At 43.7% G+C, this 18,455-nt stretch overlaps 1 protein-coding gene across 2 annotated transcripts in view; it reads left to right on the top strand.

Moving 5' to 3' along the window:
* AKTIP (AKT interacting protein) overlaps window positions 1-18,455 on the top strand; it is a 42,039-nt gene that overhangs the window by 7,890 nt on the left and 15,694 nt on the right. Inside the window, exons 1-8 of one of the 2 annotated variants that reach the window (XM_056525630.1) lie at window positions 569-592; window positions 4,249-4,341; window positions 10,203-10,411; window positions 11,544-11,608; window positions 11,936-12,036; window positions 13,654-13,742; window positions 15,232-15,330; window positions 16,006-16,113. In XM_056525630.1, coding sequence (XP_056381605.1) covers window positions 4,297-4,341; window positions 10,203-10,411; window positions 11,544-11,608; window positions 11,936-12,036; window positions 13,654-13,742; window positions 15,232-15,330; window positions 16,006-16,113 — 716 coding nt within the window. In that variant the 5' untranslated portion in view covers window positions 569-592; window positions 4,249-4,296. Of the gene's footprint in view, window positions 1-568; window positions 593-4,248; window positions 4,342-10,202; window positions 10,412-11,543; window positions 11,609-11,935; window positions 12,037-13,653; window positions 13,743-15,231; window positions 15,331-16,005; window positions 16,114-18,455 lie in introns of those variants that run through there. The other variant, XM_056525629.1, reaches the window with a different exon arrangement.

Raw genomic sequence — 18,455 nt, 5'->3', positions numbered from 1 at the left:
TTTAAAAAAAAAAGTGTGTGTGTGTGTATATATATTATATTATGAGCGAACTTACAGTAAATTCGATTCGTCACGAACTTCTTGGCTCGGCAGTTGACGTCTTTTCCTGCATAAATTAGTTCAGCTTTCTGGTGCTCCGGTGGGCTGGAAAAGGTGGATACATTCCTAGGAAAGAGTCTCCTAGGACTGTATCCACCTTTTCCAGCCCACCGGAAAGCTGAACTAATTTATGCAGGAAAAGACGTCAACTGCCGAGCCGAGAAGTTCGTGACGAATCGAATTTACTGTAAGTTTGCTCATCTCTAAAAAAAAATTAATAAAAAAAAATAAAAAATAAACCAATAAAATGAGACCTTTTCACTGTCTGGTTCTGTAATGTGATATAAATGCCAGTGCACGGTCGCAGGGTTGGTAATACAATGTCATTCAGCCTTATAAAATACTCAGCGTAATGCCTGGAGCTGCCCTGTGTCTGTGAAAGCTGTGGAATTAATTACTGCTGCAAAGTGTCTGCACTTTACTGCAGCGTCTGACACAACCTGTTCTGTAATGTGATAGGCGTGTGTGTTTGGCTGCCAGTCCACCTATGAAGGTATGTGAAGGGGATCTGGAGGTTAACCCTATGTTATCCAGGAGACGGGTGGGATTCTGTCATGTGGATCTGTGAATGGAGGGAGCTATGACTGCACAGCTGGGGTGCTGTCTGTCAGTGACACTTGCAGAAGTTGTGAAGCTTTACTCTGCAGTCCTGCCTATGGGAAGGATCACTGGCATTGGGAGGACGTGATCTTTAGACTTTACTCTCGGTAACGTATCAGGCTTGGCTGGATATTGCTGCATTTGATCGTTCTTTGGTTTGCAGATGTTTCCGGTCTTCAGAGGGAATTCTGATGTCTCTGCATTCCTGACACACAGCTGACGCTCCCCTATGAGGCATCACTATAGCATGGCCTAGTCAAATACTTTGCTAAATACTTTCCCAACTTACTGCAATCTCTCGGTATATGGCTCTCACCCACCTAAATCTGATCCATAAATAGATTACTGACATACCCAATCTTCAGTGCAAAATGTACTTCCCAAGACATTAGGAAGGAAAGCATGCAGAGTAAATAGTAGCCAAGAGTGGCACTCCCCAATCCCAGTTACCCACCGCACCTCCGACGCGTTTTGCCTAGCAGGGTTTGTCCAGGAGTGGTGGGCAACTGGTGGGGTCAGAATATATGTGGGGGGGTGAGCCAATAGGGACAAGGACACACACCTGCATTTGGCCGCTGTGAGAGGTGCACGTAGTCTCCGTGCCGGGTGCCATGGTGCGGCGTCTGACGACGCTTCTTTTGTGGCACGGCTGTATTGTATATGCATGCACTTACTTTATATGTTATATGTAAAACTAATAAAATTTTATGATTTTACTCTACCTCATGGTCAATATAGTGGCTTTTGTTCTTTCTCTTGGGTACCATGTTGTTGTATGCCACTAGACCTTAGCATATGATGATTTACTTAACTTGTATTCCTATATAGGTAATTTTATTTTATTCAGGGAAGTGTTTTTAGCTCTTAATCTCATTTTTTACTTCCATGTTTGTCGGTGGGGGTTCAGGAGCATGGCGCTACGATGAAGGGGCACAGGCATAGAGAATATAATAGGCATAAAGAAAAAATTATGTATATATATATATATATATATATATATATATATATATATGTATATGTGTGTGTGTGTGTGCATGTATATGTATATATATATATATATATATATATATATATATATATATATATATATATATATATATATATATAATATAATATAATCTCTCTATCAACAGGAGAATACAGCAGAACAAAGATATAGATGAAACATGAGTATATAGATAGAGTATGAAAAGCTATACAGCTGTAATGCAATAAATGAAGATATGAAACTATGAAATTATGAGGTACTTGGCTGGCAAATTTGGGGCCAAATAGCGTGGACCGTCCTACCACGGTAAGGTGACCTTATTCTGGGACGGACCCTACACTGTGAATATGCCTCTGTGTTAACAGTACAGCAGGCATGCAAGGTCACCTTACGGTGGTGGGACGGTCCACGCTATTTGGCGCCAAGTTTGCAAGCTAAGTACCTCATAATTTCATAGTTTCATATCTTCATTTTTTTTGCATTACAGCTGTATAGCTTTTCATGTTCTATCTATATAATCATACTCATGTTTCATCTATATCTTTGCGCTAGCAGTGTGCTGCTGTATTCTCCTGTTGCTGTATATTTAGCCCAGCAGCCTGCACCTGCAAGCCAGGTTTTTACAATAGTTTGGAATACTAGTGCTGGCCAACTTATTCTTTGGTGATATATATCTCTTGGCGGATCCATTTGGTGACACAGCTCTCACCCATTTGGTCTGGAGTCCTTGGTTCGGTTGCCTGTCCGAAGGTTGGTTCGGTTGGTTGGTTAGTTATTTATTTTTTGTCTGTGGTTTCCTCGGACAGTTGCTGTTTTCTTTCCCTGTCGGTCCTCTCCTACTGCTTTTGGGACTAAACTGATAGCTCAGAGTCTGTAGGCGGGGTATATCCTGCCAGGAGGGTCCGAATTTCTTTTTGCTGCCTAGTGTCAGACTCCTGGTGGCATCAGCATATACCCAAGGTCCTGGTGTCTCCCACTGGATCCTCGAAGAAAGAGATTTTACAGTAAGCATTGAAAATCTACTTATCTGGGAAAGCTGGATGACAACCATTATGTCTGATATTAGATCTCCTGTGAGATATAGGACTGTATGTATACTGTGGCACTGTGCTGCAGCCTTTTGTGTATCAGTGTCGGGTTGTCAAATATCATATTCCAATGTTCCAGCATGGCCGCCACTTTTTTTTTTTTTTTTTTTTTTTTTAAATAAACTGGTGCCAGAAAGTTTAACAGATTTGTAAATTACTTCTATTAAAAAACCGTAATCCTTCCAGTACTTATTAGCTGCTGAATACTACAGAGGAAATTATTTTCTTTTTGGAACACAGAGCTCTCTGCTGACATCATGAGCACAGTGCTCTCTGCTGACATCTCTGTCCATTTTAGGAACTGTTGAGAGCAGCAGATGTTTTCTATGGGGATTTTCTTCTACTTTGGACAGTTCTCAAAATGGACAGAGATGTCAGCAGAGAGCACTGTGGCCATGATGTCAGCAAAGAGCTCTGTGTTCCAAAAAGAAAAGAATTTCCTCTCTAGTATTCAGCAGCCAATAAGTACTGGAGCGATTAAGATTTTTTTTTTAATAGAAGTAATTTACAAATCTATTTAACTTTCTGGCACCAGCTGACCAAAAAAAGAAAAAAATAATTTCCACCGGAGTACCCCTTTAAAAAGTTCCAACAAGGATGGCACCTCAACTTTAAAGGATCCTGAAACTTTAATCTGGCTGGTTATACATTGAACTATAGTCACAAAATACTGGATGTTCAGAAGACTGGGAAAGCTGGGTGCCTGCTATAATTGTGTATATATTTGTTCCGGACTAGTTTTTAAAGTAAATCACACTTAAACACTGTAACAGAAGAGGGTGAGGTAAGGACTTGTATTTTCCAGCTTTGTTTTTTTTTTCATTCAGGTTGTAAATACCTGCTAACCTTTGTCCTCATTTTACTGCTATAATGGCTCTGTCCCAGCATGCTATGTATCTCAGTGCTTGTGTTTGTTGTACACTCATCACCTTGCTTTTCTCACTAGAAATAATACATCAATAAATAACTTGACACAAGCTTGCACCATGCAAGTGGCATGCACTTTGTCAGGACCGCTGACTGGTGTTGGTCATGAAGCCCCCTTTCTGTGTGCAGCATAAAAGGTCCCTCTTGACAATGTGTCCCTGGTATTTATGAGGTTAATGCTCCTTTGATTCTCTGAATCTAGTCACTGTGAATAGTTCAGCTGCAGGATAAGTCCTTCCTCTTTGGCCTGGCACGCAGTGAGCTCACACTCAAGTATTCTGGATAATGCTGCCTTTGTGCAATGACTGTTTCATGGCCTGCATTATCCTACAAGGAAAACATCTCACTCTACTTGGAAATGTGTAGTTAGAGTTGTAGGTTATCATCTGTTTGGATCCATAAGGCCTCATCGATGGCCGCTGCAGTCCATTATGTTATCTTCTCTGACCTGAAGAGTCTAGTCTACTATGGGGCATGGAGAACTTTACCAGCATAACTTTCCTCAAAGAGCCTGGTGTTTAGGGTTTCTTCGCTTTTGTATTGCAGTGGCAGAGGTTGAGCCTCAGAACAGAGACGTGATTTCCTGGAGGTGAGATGATGAACCCATTCTGGAGCATGTCATCAGCGGCTGTCAGAAAGGTAAGAAGCAAGTGCTATGCCAAAGGCTGGTTTCATACCATGTGCGAGAAATCTACTCTACTTTTCCTACATTAACATAAAAGCTTTAAGGGGTTGTGCAGTTTAGAATCCCATTTTCATACAGTCATGGCCGTAAAAGTTGCCACCCCCTGAAATCTTTCAAGAAAATGAAGTATTTCTCACAGAAAAGGATTGCAGTAACACATGTTTTGCTATACATATGTTTATTCCCTTTGTGTGTATTGAAACTAAACCAAAAAAGGGAGGAAAAAAGCAAACTGGACATAATGTCACACCAAACTCCAAAAATGGGCTGGACAAAATGATTGGCACCCTTTCAAAATTGTGGAAAAAGATTGTTTCAAGCATGTGATGCTCCTTTAAACTCCCCTGGGGCAAGTAACAGGTGTGGGCAATATAAAAATCACACCTGAAAGCAGATAAAAAGAAGTTCACTTAGTCTTTGCATTTTGTGTCTGTGTGCCACACTAAGCATGGACAACAGAAAGAGGAGAAGAGAACTGTCTGAGGACATGAGAACCAAAATTGTGGAAAAATAGCAACAATCTCAAGGCTAAAAGTCCATCTCCAGAGATCTAGATTTGCCTTTGTCCAGTGCGCAACATTATCAAGAAGTTTGCAACCTATAGCACTGTAGCTAATCTCCCTGGGTGTGGACAGAAGAGAAAAATTGATGATAGGTGTCAACACAGGATAGTCGGGATGGTGGATAAGCAGCCCCAAACAAGTTCCAAAGATAGTTTGCGCTGATGCTACCTGAGCCTGCAGGACAGTCGACATTTAAATGAAATGAAACACTATGGCAGGAGACCCAGGAGGACCCCACTGCTGACACAGACATAGAAAAGCAAGACTACATTTTGCCAAAATCCTTCTGGGAAAACGTCTTGTGGACAGATGAGACCAAGATAGAGCTTTTTGGTAAAGCACATCATTCTACTGTTTACCGAAAACGGAATGAGGCCTACAAAGAAAAGAACACAGTACCTACAGTGAAATATGGTGGAGGTTCAATGATGTTTTGGGGTTGTTTTGTTGCCTCTGGGTGCCTTGAATGTGTGCAAGGCATCATGAAATCTGAGGATTACAAACGGATTTTGGGTCGCACCGTACAGCCCAGTGTCAGAAAGCTGGGTTTGCGTCCGAGATCTTGGGTCTTCCAGCAAGACAATGACCCAGAAATGGATAGCAACAAAGTGCTGGAGAGTTCTGAAGTGGCCAGCAATGAGTCCAGATCTAAATCCCATTATCCAATAAGAGACCTGGAGCAGTTTGTAAAGGAAGAGTGGTCCAACATTCCGGCTGAGAGGTGTAAGAAGCTTATTGATGGTTATAGGAAGCGAATGATTTCAGTTATTTTTTTCCAAAGGGTGTGCAACCAAATATTAAGGGTGACAATAATTTTGTCCAGACAATCTTTGAAGTTTGGTGTGACTTTATGTCCAATTGTTGTGTTTTTGTTTTTTTTTTCCTCCCTTTTTTTGGTTTAGCTCCAATACACACAAAGGGGGACATGTATCATTATGTGTCTACTGTAGACACAGTTCTACCCCTTTTTTCACTGCTTGTTTATTGTACACTCTTGCTCAGATTTTTCTAAGGCTGTTGCACTCCTTTGATAAATCTTGTGCAATTATAGAAACGCCCCCCTCGCTCTACTGTACACTCCTTCTCTACCTCACAGGAAAAGTGGACGTAGGGATTTTGTTCTATTGCTTTGAGGCCAGGATTCCATTGAGGTTTTTTGTCAATCAGCAAAAAGCCAGAAAAACTGTCACAGCTTTTTCCTGTGGTTTTTTTTGTCAGTTTTTCTTGTGTTTTATTTTTTTTTTTATTTATTTTTTTTTTTTTTATTACTTGCGTTTTTGCACGTGTGTGTTTGTAAACAAAAAATGTACTACACCTTTTTTTGTTTTTCCTTCAAAAATTTAGATACGTGAATGCGGAGGGCTATGTCAGATTTGGTGGATTGCAAAGATGAACAGCGTTCCCCCCCCCAATGTGTTTTTTTTTTTTTTTTTTTTTTTTTATAATTGAATTTTCAGGCTTAGTAGTGGAAGCTGTCTTATAGACGGAATCCTTTACTATGCCAGGGCTTAGCGTTAGCAGCAAAAACAGCTAGCGTTAACCTCCAATTAAAAAAATGGCGCTCCTGGGCCTAGGTGGTAACAGGCTGGCGTTATTTAGGCTGGGGAGGGCCAGTAACAATGGTCCTTGCCCACCCTGGTAACATCAGGCTGTTGCTGCTTGGTTGGTATCTGGCTGATGCTGAAAAAAATGGAACCACACACTTTTTTTTTATTTATTTAAAAAAAAAAAACTTATAGGGTTCCCCCTATGTTCAGTATCAGCCAGATACCAACCAAGCAGCAACAGCCTGACATTACCAGGGTGGGTAAGGACCATTGTTACTGGCCCTCCCCAGCCTAAATAGCGCCAGCCTGTTACCGCCTAGGCCCAGGAGCGCCATTTTTGACGCTCCGGGCCTGTTGGTACCGGCTCTCCCCGGCACCCCTGTGGCAGTGGATACCCGGGTAATTGGGGGTTAGCGTTAGCTGATTTTGGGGCTAACACTAAGCCCTGGCTTGGTAATGGATTCAATCTATAAGATGGCTTCCACTACTAAGCCTGAAAATTCAATTATAAAAAAACACGATACATTAATTAAAAAAATTATTTTAAAAAAATCACTGCCCCCCCGCCCTAAAAAAAAAAAACAAAAAAAAAAAAAACGCTGGCCATAGTCGCAGTCCACCAAATGTGACGTAGTCCTCCGCATTCACGTATCTGAAATGAGAAGAAAAGAAAAAAGTATGGGTTAGTACATTTTTTGCGCTCTCCCCTGGGAAGAGCGCACTTAATGCAGCGTGTTCCTTAACAGGGAGCCAGTCTGTCCCATGATGGAAGTAGTTGTAGTACCGCAGCGCTGCTGAGGGATGGCACTTGCACTTCCCCCGGCTGCGGGACTTTTAGGACTACTACTCCATCATGGACAGACTCTGTGCATGATGGGGGTTGTAGTCCAGGGGCTGAGGTGCAGATCGTATCGGGTCATTCTGCAGAGACCCGCTGCGATCTGCTCTTAAGTTAGCAAGCCGGGCGGTACATGCGTCTACACTGCGCTGTCCGCGGCTTCTATATACACTGACATAATTCATAATCCCCGCCGGGAGAGGGGAACTCTGATTGGAGAATAGCTATTGACCAATCAGAGTTCCAGTGTTTCGGCGGCGGCGATTATGAATTATTACAGTGTATATAGAAGCCGCAGGCAGCGTGATGTAGCCGCGTGTACCGCCCGGGTTGCTAACTTAAATGCGGATCGCAGGAGATCCGCTGCGATCCGCATTTATTAACTATACAAAGCGGCGGTACCTGAGTCTACATTGCAGCTTCTATATACAGCTGTCATAATTCATAATCGCAGCCTGAACACGGGAGCTCTGATTGGTCAATAGCTGTTCTCCAATCAGAGCTCCCCTCTCCCGGCAGCGGCGATTATGAATTATGACAGTGTATATAGAAGCCGCAATGTAGACTCAGGTACCGCCGCTTTGTATAGTTAATAACTGGGGATCGAAGTGCATCTCCAGAGAATGATCTGCTGCGATCCGCATTTATTAAGCGGTACATGAGTCTACATTGCGGCTTCTATATACACTCTCATAATTCATAATAGCCGCTGCTGGAACACGGAGCTCTGATTGTAGAATACTTATTGACCAATCAGAGCTCCAGGCGGGGATTATGAATTATGTCAGTGTATATAGAAGCCGCGGGCGGCGCAGTGTAGACGCATGTACTGCCCGGCCTCCTAACTTACATGCGGGTCTCTGCAGAATGACCCGGTGCGATCTGCACCTCAGCCCCTGAACTACAACTCCCATCATGGGCAGAGTCTGTCCATGATGGGAGTAGTAGTCCTATAAAGTCCCGCAGCCGGGGGATGTGCAAGTACCATCCCTCAGCGCTGCAGTACTACAACTACTCCAATCATGGGACAGACTCATGATAGGAGTAGTAGTCCAAGAGCAGATCACAGGTCATTCTCCAGAGACCTGCTGCGAACCGCATTTATTAACTATACAAACCAGCGTTACATGCGGCTGCACTGCCTGCCAGCTCCTATATACAGTTCTTATAATTCATAATCCCCGCCGGGAGAGGGGAGCTCTGATTGGTGTATAGCTATTGACCAATCAGAGCTCCTGTATCCCGGCGGTGGGGATTATGAATTATGACCGTGTATACAGGAGTTGCGGGCAACGCAGTGGAGCCGCATGTGCCACCGGCTTTTTAAGTTAATAAATGTGGATCGCAGCGGTTCTCTGCCGAATGACCTGCTGCGATCTGCACCTCAGCCCCAGGACTACAACACCTTCTCCTGCACTCCTCAAGAACAGCGGGGAGTTTGAATTTTACACAGTGTGAAGTCTGAACTGTGTCGGGAAGTATTTCACCCGCACTATAAACCGGTGTATTATCTGGTGTATGGGGGTTAGACTGTGGGTGAACGGGTGATCACAAGTGTCCATAATCATTATATTGTTATTAAAAGGTACATGGAAAGATTTTAAGTATCACAGAGATAATCTGACTGGCGGCAGAAGCAAAGTAATCTCCGCAATCCGCACTGAAAAATGATATGGATGATTTAGAGCATCTCGTTAAGTGCAGTCCAAGATGGCTTATATTTTCGTTAAAAAAAAAGGTACCTGCGGAAATTTTTTGGGTGCAATGGAAAAGTACGCAGTTAATAAATCTGTGCCTACTATAGATGTCACTCCAAGGTACCCCATATCGCGACATCGGGAGGAAATGCTCTATCAGAATGTACAAAAAAACAGCTTGCGCAAGAATTTACACACAAACGGTGTAAATTCTTTGATGTATGTCCCCCAAAGGGAATAAACATGTATAGCAAAACATGTTACTGCAATCCTTTTCTGTGCCAACATTTACGTCCATGACTGTATATCCTATTAGAGAATCACCACAGTAGTGACCTGCCTTAGCTAGCGTTTGGCTGAGTGGGAATTTCCTGATTGTTGAGACTGGTACCAATGGGGACCTGGGCACCATGGGAAAGTCAGGGAATTGGGCAGGTGAGTGTCCCTTTATTTGCATTTGTAAATTTTGTCCCATAACAACTCTTGTTTATAGTGGAGAACATTCGCAAAGGGCCCTTTTTTATTTTTTTTTTTTTTTTTTTTTAAACATTCTGAATAACCTATTATGGATGTATGGATTATTTGGTGTAATTCTTCATTTCCCCTGCGGATGCACTACAGGTATACATTGCCAGATCTTCTGACGCATTAGTTGATAGGGGCACAATAAGCATTAGTTGTCCAAAATGGAGGACCCCTTTTAATAGTCTCTGAAACATGTACTTGAATTAGGTTCTGGAATTGGGTTTCTATATTGTTAGAATCCTTAATGTATTTGTGTCCCCAACAACACTTATCCTCCTTCAATTGGAGTCTCCCAATAAAATTTAGCAGCAGTCGTGTGTGCACGGTGCCTCTTTATTTACTGTCTGAGACTGCTGAATATAGCCAAGTACAGCAATCTGCTATCTCCAACAGTCCCATAGATAATGAAGTAGCACATGCTTGACTGCCGCACCTTCCTACAGGCTACTTGACACTTGCTCTTGATAAGTGCTATTGGTGGCTCAAACCTTAAAACCTTCCACCCCATTATGTATATGTGAGAATGTACATTGTAGTGTTGTCACACATGATCAATTTAGTGAAAATGATGTGTAGCATGACCCATTTTAGTGTTCCCACATGTGACTACTAGTAGATAAATTTATTCTCACTTAAAATTTGCAGAAACCAGACAACGAGGAGAAGATTGTAACGGGCGACCAGAAGATCAGCCCCCCTCGGTCCTCATCCTCCAAGAAACAGCTTCCTTCTATACCGAAAAATGCAGTTCCGATTACTAAACCCATCTCTCCAGCCCCCTCTTCACAGTCCACAAATGGAACCCATGCATCCTACGGCCCTTTCTACCTAGAGTATTCCCTTCTGGCAGAGTTGTATGTATTCAGTCATAATGGTTTTTAAAATATAGATCTTATTTTTTAAGTGTAATATTTGTTGTAGGTAGTGGATAAATTTACCTCCTGAGGCTAGGTTCACACAGCCGTTGTCTCCCATCCTGCTGTTCTCCCTTCATTCCTGATAAACAGACCATACTAACAAATGGATGCAAAAGGATGCCACTAAGTGGGGGCAGCCTTATCCAATCATAGCTCATCTCACACACTGCTCTGGGCTGTGTGTAGCAGCGTGCATGAGGAAGTTCTCCCCTGTATGGCTTCATTTGATGTCATGCCTGCTGGGGAATGTCCCTTCCCAGTCTGTGAATCTGAGCAGAAAATACAGAGCAACATCAAGGTAGAAAACTTAAAAATAGAAGGCAGGAGGTGATGATCATGATGGGGGCAGTGAACTGGGAGGATTATAATATTTAACAAGATCATGAGAGGTACTCTTTAAATAAGAGAATGCTGGTGTTGGACAACTGGCAGTGACCTTTCTTCTGGGGATACAAACCTCCTAAAAACCCTATTCTCTGATCCCCCACCTATGTCCAGAATGAGGGTCCCACAACAATGTTCCAATTGTTGAGGTGGCTGGCACATCTATGCAGAGAATGGACAGGCAGCCACACACATAATTGTCTGTTTCCATTACCCTCCGAAATGTAAATGGGGGGGGGGGGGGGGGGACTGCATACCCATTGACACCTCTCCATTCTCCGCCTATCAGGTGAAACTGGGGTCTGGGGATTCTAGCATAGATACAGGTCCCATCTGTCACTTTAGCAATTTTATTTATGTTCTGTGGATATGCCGCAAATGTCTTAGGTGGGACTAGTTCTTTAAGCAAATGGTTACTTGAATTGTTTCAGTGATTTTGTTTTCTGAGGGTGTATTCACACCTACATTTTCCTGCGCATATTTGTTGTGCAGGATTTGATGCTGTGTTCAGTCATTTAGCTTACAGTGAAATCTCCAAATCTGCAGCATAAAATACTCTGCATCAAATATGTACAGGATACCATATGTGTAAATAGGCCCTAAATGGTTTTTGGATTTATTTTGCTTAAAAAAATTAAGGTTGTGTTTTTATTTTTTTATTTTTTTTACCTTTCAACTTCTACAGTACTCTAGTGGTGAAGCAGAAACTGCCGGGTGTCTATGTGCAGCCATCTTATCGCTCTGCTCTAAGTAAGATGTTTACTATCTCTCTCTAGCCATCTCTATGGCAAATGATGTCCTGTTACAGTAGCAGCAACGTTTATTATAGATCAGCTGCTTTGCTCTAAAACTTTATTGTATATTCCCATTAATATTTGTCCTCTCATTCAATGGTTGTAGAACAGATTCATGTAATAAATTAGCCACAAAGGCAGATAATATGGTATTTAGCAGACAGTAATCTGATCCCCCTCCTGCATTCCTGACCTGTGGTCTTTTCACCTGGATAGAGATACTCTTGAGGTATTGTGTTCTGTTCTGCTCTCTTCTTACAATGAATGTACTTCTTATTTCCAGTGTGGTTTGGTGTGATCTTTATAAGGCATGGCCTATACCAGGATGGTGTATTTAAATTCACAGTGTACATCCCTGACAACTATCCAGACGGAGAATGTCCGGTGAGTGTTAAATAGAACCACAAGGCGAAATGTCAATGGATATACAGTGGGGAACAAAAGTTTGGGCACCCCAGGTAAAAATTTGTATTAATGTGCATAAAGAAGCCAAGGAAAGATGGAAAAATCTCCAAAAGGCATCAAATTACAGATTAGACATTCTTATAATATGTCAATAAAAGTTGGATTTTATTTCCATCATTTACACTTTCAAAATAACAGAACAAAAAATGGCATCTGCAAGAGTTTGGGCACCCTACAGAATTTATAAAATGCACTGCCCCCTTTGCAAAGCTGAGACCTGCCAGTGTCATGGATTGTTCTCAATCATCATCTGGGAAGACCGGGTGATGTCAATCCCAAGGGTTTTTAATGCCCAGACTCATCTGACCCTGCCCCAACAATCAGCACCATGGGTTCTTCTAAGCAGTTGTCTAGAAATCTGAAACTAAAAATAGTTGATGCTCAATATCCTCTGTTCGGAATGTAATTTAGAAATGGCAGTCATCAGGAACAGTGGAGGTTAAAGCAAGATCTGGAAGACAAAGGAAAATATCCAGCTCGCAGGATTGTGAGAAAAACCCACGTTTGACTGCACAATCCCTCCAGAAAGATCTGGCAGACACTGGACTTGTGGTACACTATTCCACTATAAAGAGATACTTGTACAAATATGGTCTTCATGGAAGAGTCATCAGAAGAAAACCACAAAAATCAGCGTTAGTACTTTGCAAATGAACATATAGACATGCCTGATGCATTTTGGAAACAAGTTCTGTGGACCGATGAGGTTAAAATTTAACTTTTTGTCTGGAATGAGCAAAGGTACGTTTGGAGAAGAGGAACAGAATTTAATGAAAAGAACCTCTGTCCAACTGTTAAGCATGGGGGTGGATCAATCATGCTTTGGGATTGTATTACAGCCAGTGGCACAGGGAATATCTCACGAGTAGAAGGAAGAATGGATTCAATAAAATTTCAGTAAATTTTGGATGCTAACTTGATGCCATCTGTGAAAAAGCTGAAGTTAGAGAGGATGGCTTCTACAAATGGATAATGATCCTAAACACACCTCAAAATCCACGGGGGATTACATCAAAAGGCGTAAACTGAAGGTTTTGCCTTGGCCTTCACAATCTCCTGACCTCAACATAATTGAAAATCTATGGATAGACCTTAAAAGAGCAGTGTGTGACAGACGGCCCAGAAATCTCAAAGAACTGGAAGACTTTTGTAATGAAGAATGGGCAAAGGTACCTCAAACAAGAATTGAAAGACTCTTGGTTGGCTACAAAAAGCAATTACAAGCTGTGATACTTGCCAAAGGGGGCAGTACATGAACAACTCTGCAGGGTGCCCAAACTTTTGCAGATGACTTTTTTTTTTTTTTTTTTTCTGTTATTTTGAAAGTGTAAGTGATAGATTTTATTTCCATCTTTTGTTGACATATTATAAGAACGTCTAATCTCTAATTTGATGCCTTTTGGAGATTTTTCCATCTTTCCTTGGCTTCTTTATGCACATTAATAACATTTTTTACCTGGGGTGCCCAAACTTTTGATCCCCACTGTATGCCATGTGAAAAGGTCGCCATTAGCTAACTTTTGTTCTGTATTTTAGCGTCTTGTTTTTGACATCCCCGTCTTCCACCCTCTTGTTGATCCGACCTCTGGCGAACTGGATGTAAAAAGAGCGTTTGCAAAGTGGAGGTGTGTTTAATCTCTTTCCTTGCTACTGCAACCTATGAACACACTGGGATCGTGAAAACTGGCATCAAATGTCCAAACGAGCTGTAGACACTGATAATAGTGTATATTAAAGGGATATTCAGGAATAGAAAAAAACAGTGCAAAGATTTTCCAAAAACACCACACCTGTCCTCTGGTTGTGTGTGGTATTACAACCTGGCTCCGTTCACTTCAATGGATCTGAGATGCAATACTACACAACCTAAGGACAGGGGTGGCACTGTTTTTGGAAAAACTGCGCTGTTTTTTAAATTATTATATAATTTTTTTTCATTGAACTGTGAGTTAAGCCATCTTGCTTGTGACCTAGAATTCCAACTTGTCATTATTTAATACCGTATTCCAACTTGTCATTATTTAATACCGTATAAGCCGAGACCCCCTAATTTCAACCCAAAATCCCAGGAAAAGTTATTGACTCGAGTATAAGCCTAGGGTGGGAAATAAATCATCCCCCCCTGTCATCATCCAGACCCCCGTCATTAACATCCTCGTCATCATCACCGCCTGTCATCATCCAGACCCTCATCATCCCCACCCCCCCCTTCATCATCCCACACCCCCCCCCTTCATCATCCTCTTGTCATCATCCGCCCGCAGTGGTCTTCAACCTGTGGACCTCCAGAGGTTTCAAAACTACAACTCCCAGCAAGCCCGGGCAGCCATCGGCTGTCCGGGCTTGCTGGGAGTTGTAGTTTTGAAACCTCCGGAGGTCCGCAGGTTGAAGACCACTGCGGCCTTCGACATCATCCAGCCCCCTCTCGCCCCCCCCCTTTAGTTCTGTACAGTACTCACCTCCGCTCGGCGCTGGTCCGGTCCTGCAGGACTGTCCGGTTAGGAGGTGGTCCGGTGGAATAGTGGTTCCGGGCTGCTATCTTCACTGGGGGCGCCTCTTCTCCGTGCTTCCGGCCCGGAATAGAGGCGTTGCCTTGACAATGACGCAGAAGTACGTTGGCAATGAACGTACCTCTGCGTCGTTGTCAAGGCAACGTGACTATTCTGGGGCCGGGCCCGAAGCACTTAGAAGAGGCCTCCCCGGTGAAGATAGCAGCCCGGAACCACTATCCCACTGGACCACCTCCTCTCCGGACAGTCCTGCGGCACCGGACCAGCGCCGAGCGGAGGTGAGTACTGTACAGAACTAAAGGGGGTGAGAGGGGGCTGGATGATGTCGAAGGCCGCAGTGGTCTTCAACCTGCGGACCTCCGGAGGTTTCAAAACTACAACTCCCAGCAAGCCCGGACAGCCGATAGCTGCCCGGGCTTGCTGGGAGTTGTAGTTTTGAAACCTCTGGAGGTCCGCAGGTTGAAGACCACTGCGGGTGGAGAGTTCACTCGAGTATAAAAATCGTGCTGAAAAACTCTGCTTATACTCGAGTATATACGGTAAACTATTTTTGCATTTCTGCTTTAATTGTGGACCTCATTGTCAATATCTATATCTTTTATAGGAGAAACCACAACCACATATGGCAGGTGCTTATGTATGCAAGGAGGATCTTTTACAAGATAGATACAACCAGCCCTTTGAATCCAGAAGCTGCAGTGCTGTAAGTTGGGCTTTGTAATATGTCTGTTTGATGCATGAAATACCTAGGGGGTACAATGTAAGGAAATATATATATTATGTGTACAGAAATCTGATCTAGCGAAAAATGAACTGTAGATAATGAAGTGTGTATGGCTTATGTTAAAGGGGTTCTCCGGTGCTTACACATCTTATCCCCTATCCAAAGGATAGGGGATAAGATGCCTAATCACGGGAGTCCCGCCGCTGGAGACCCCGGGATCTTGCACGTGGCTCCCCGTTTGTAATCAGTCCCCGGAGTGTGTTCGCTCCGGGTTTGATTACGGACGACCACCGGGCCGGCGGCGTGTGATGTCACGCCTCCGCCCCCATGTGACATCATGCTCTGCCCCTCAATGCAAGCCTACGGGAGGGGGCGTGATAGCTGTCACGCCCCCTCTTGTAGGATTGCATTGAGGGGCGGAGAGTGACGTCACACGCTGCTGGCCCGGTGGTCGTCCGTAATCAGACCCGGAGTGAACAAGCTCCGGGGACTGATTACAAATGGGGTGCCGTGTGCAAGATCCCAGGGGTCCCCAGCGGCGGGACTCCCGCGATCAGGCATCTTATCCCCTATCCTTTGGATAGGGGATAAGATGTGTAAGCACTGGAGAACCCATTTAACTTTTTTTTTTTTTTTTTTTTTTTTCTCTTCTAGATATGAAAAAGATGTCCAGCTGTTTAAGAGCAAAGTGGTAGACAGTGTTAAACTATGCAATAGCCACTTATTTGACCAGCCAAAAATTGAAGATCCTTATGCAATTATGTAAGTGACCCAAAACTGATGCATTGCACCATCAATGTATGAACAATAGTTGCCATACATATAAGATGGCGGCACCATAAACATGCATGCACATGTTTATTTCAGTAGCGTAAGGGCATCTTTTTTTAAATTAAAATCTACCATAAGTTTATTAAAGGAATATGTTATCGGGGGGGGGGGAGTAAATAAATACAGAAGATAAAACAGAACATGTATTCCTAAAAAATGCTGTACTTTTATCTAAAAAATCCTTGCACTAATTTTAAAGATCTATTCTTATATTTATAAATTTTATCCTGTTATGAATTCACCATAATGTCTTCTGATTACTGTAGGCAAGCTCCAAGCATCTTCCTCTGACACATGACACAGCATAAAACCAGAGAGGAAAGGGTTACAGAGTACATAGTACTGATTGGCTGACTGCACAGGCTTGCTCCTGTGAGGGAGACAGACTGACACGCCCCCTCCAGCCTGCACAATGAAAAAGTAACTCACCAGCAGATAAATGCTTATATCTCTGGATATATAGGTCCGAGACGCATAAAAATTATATGCACATGATCAGGATTGGGTCCTGAGTAACACATCACTTTTTTTCTTTTTTTTTTTGCACTATGACAGGTACGCTTTAAGGACCATTGACGTACGCCTACGTCATGACACCTTGGTACTTAAGGACCCATGACGTACAGTTATGTCATGAAGAATTCCGGCCCCTGCCGTGTGCCGGGCGGGGATTGGACCGGGATGCCTGCTGAAATCATTCAGCAGGCATCCCGTGCTAACGCCGAAGGGTGTCATCAGACCCCCCCCCCCCCCCCATGTTGGCGGTTACGGGAAATCGCAAGTGAATTCATACTTGCAATTTGTGCGATTACGGGTTTATGGTGACCCGGAATATAAGAGGGATCCCGGTTGTCTAAGACACCCACGATCCCCCTGAGGGGATAGGAGTGAGGTGGCTGGGGTGCCACCCCTCCTATCCCTGCTATTGGTCACCAGAAGCGACGACCAATAGCAAATTGGGGGGGGGGGGGTTAACTTTCGTTTTCCCCGTCCTGCCCACCCACAATAGGCGGGGCAGAACGGGGAAAGGACAGAGGACCGGGCGCCGAAGATCCACTTACCAGTCCGGAGGCAGCGTGCGACTGAGATCGGCGGGCGACTATGTCGTGCGGCTGGATCCTACGGAAGCCGGTGAGTTGCCTAGCAACATCTGGAGGGTACAGTTTGAGACCACTATACAGTGGTCTCTAACTGTAGCCCTCCAGATGTTTCAAAACTACAACTCCCAGCATGCCCAGACAGCTGTTTGGGCATGCTGGAATATCTAGTTTTGCAACAGCTGGAGGGCTACAGTTAGAGAGCATTTTACAGTGGTCTCTAAACTGTATCCCTCCAGACCTTGCAGAACTACAACTTCTAGCATGCCCAAACAGCTGTTTGCTGTCTGGGCAAGCTAGTATTTGTAGTTTTGCAACATCTGGAGGGCCACAGTTTGGAGATCACTGTGGCCCTCCAGATGTTGCAAAACTGAAAATCCCAGCATGCCCAAACAGCTGTCTCGGCATGCTGGGAGTTGTAGTTGCGTACCTCCAGCTGTTGCATAACTACATCTCCCAGCATGCCCTTCGGTGATCAGTTATGCTGGGAGTTGTAGTTTTGTAACAGCTGGAGGCTCACTGGTTGGAAAATACGGAATTAGGTAACAGAACCTAACTGAACATTTTCCAACCAGTGTGCCTCCAGCTGTTCCAAAAGTACAACTCCCAGCATGCACGGTCTGTCAGTACATGCTGGGAGTTGTAGTTTTGAGTTTTGAAACAGCTGGAGGTTTGCCCCCCCCCCCCCCCATATGTGAATTCACACAGGCAGGTTTACAGTAATTTTCCTGCTTCAAGTTTGGGGCGCGGCAAATTTTTCGCCACAGCGCAAACTCCTAGCAGGAAACTCACCGTAACACGCCAGTGCGAATGTACCATAAAAAAAAAAAAACACTACACTAACACATAATAAAGGGTAAAACACAACATATACACCCCTTACACTGTCCCAACCCCCCCCCAATAAAAAATGAAAAAGTATTGTATTGTGCGGCAGTGTTTCCAAAACGGAGCCTCCAGCTGTTGCAAAACAACTCCCAGCATTTCCGGACAGCCACTGACTGTCCAGACATGCTGGGAATTTCCCAAACAGGGTGCCTCCAGCTGTTGCTAATCACTGGCGTAGAATACCCCTATGCCATCCCTAATTTAGTCCTCAAATGTGCATGGCGCTCTCTCACATTGGAGCCCTGTCGTATTTCAAGGAAACAGTTTAGGGCCACATATGGGGTATCT

The sequence above is a fragment of the Hyla sarda genome, chromosome 6 (assembly GCF_029499605.1).
Source record: "Hyla sarda isolate aHylSar1 chromosome 6, aHylSar1.hap1, whole genome shotgun sequence".
NCBI classification, from domain to species: Eukaryota; Metazoa; Chordata; class Amphibia; order Anura; family Hylidae; genus Hyla; species Hyla sarda.
Note: the sequence above shows the minus strand (reverse complement) of the source record. Positions and strands in the feature narration are given on the sequence as shown.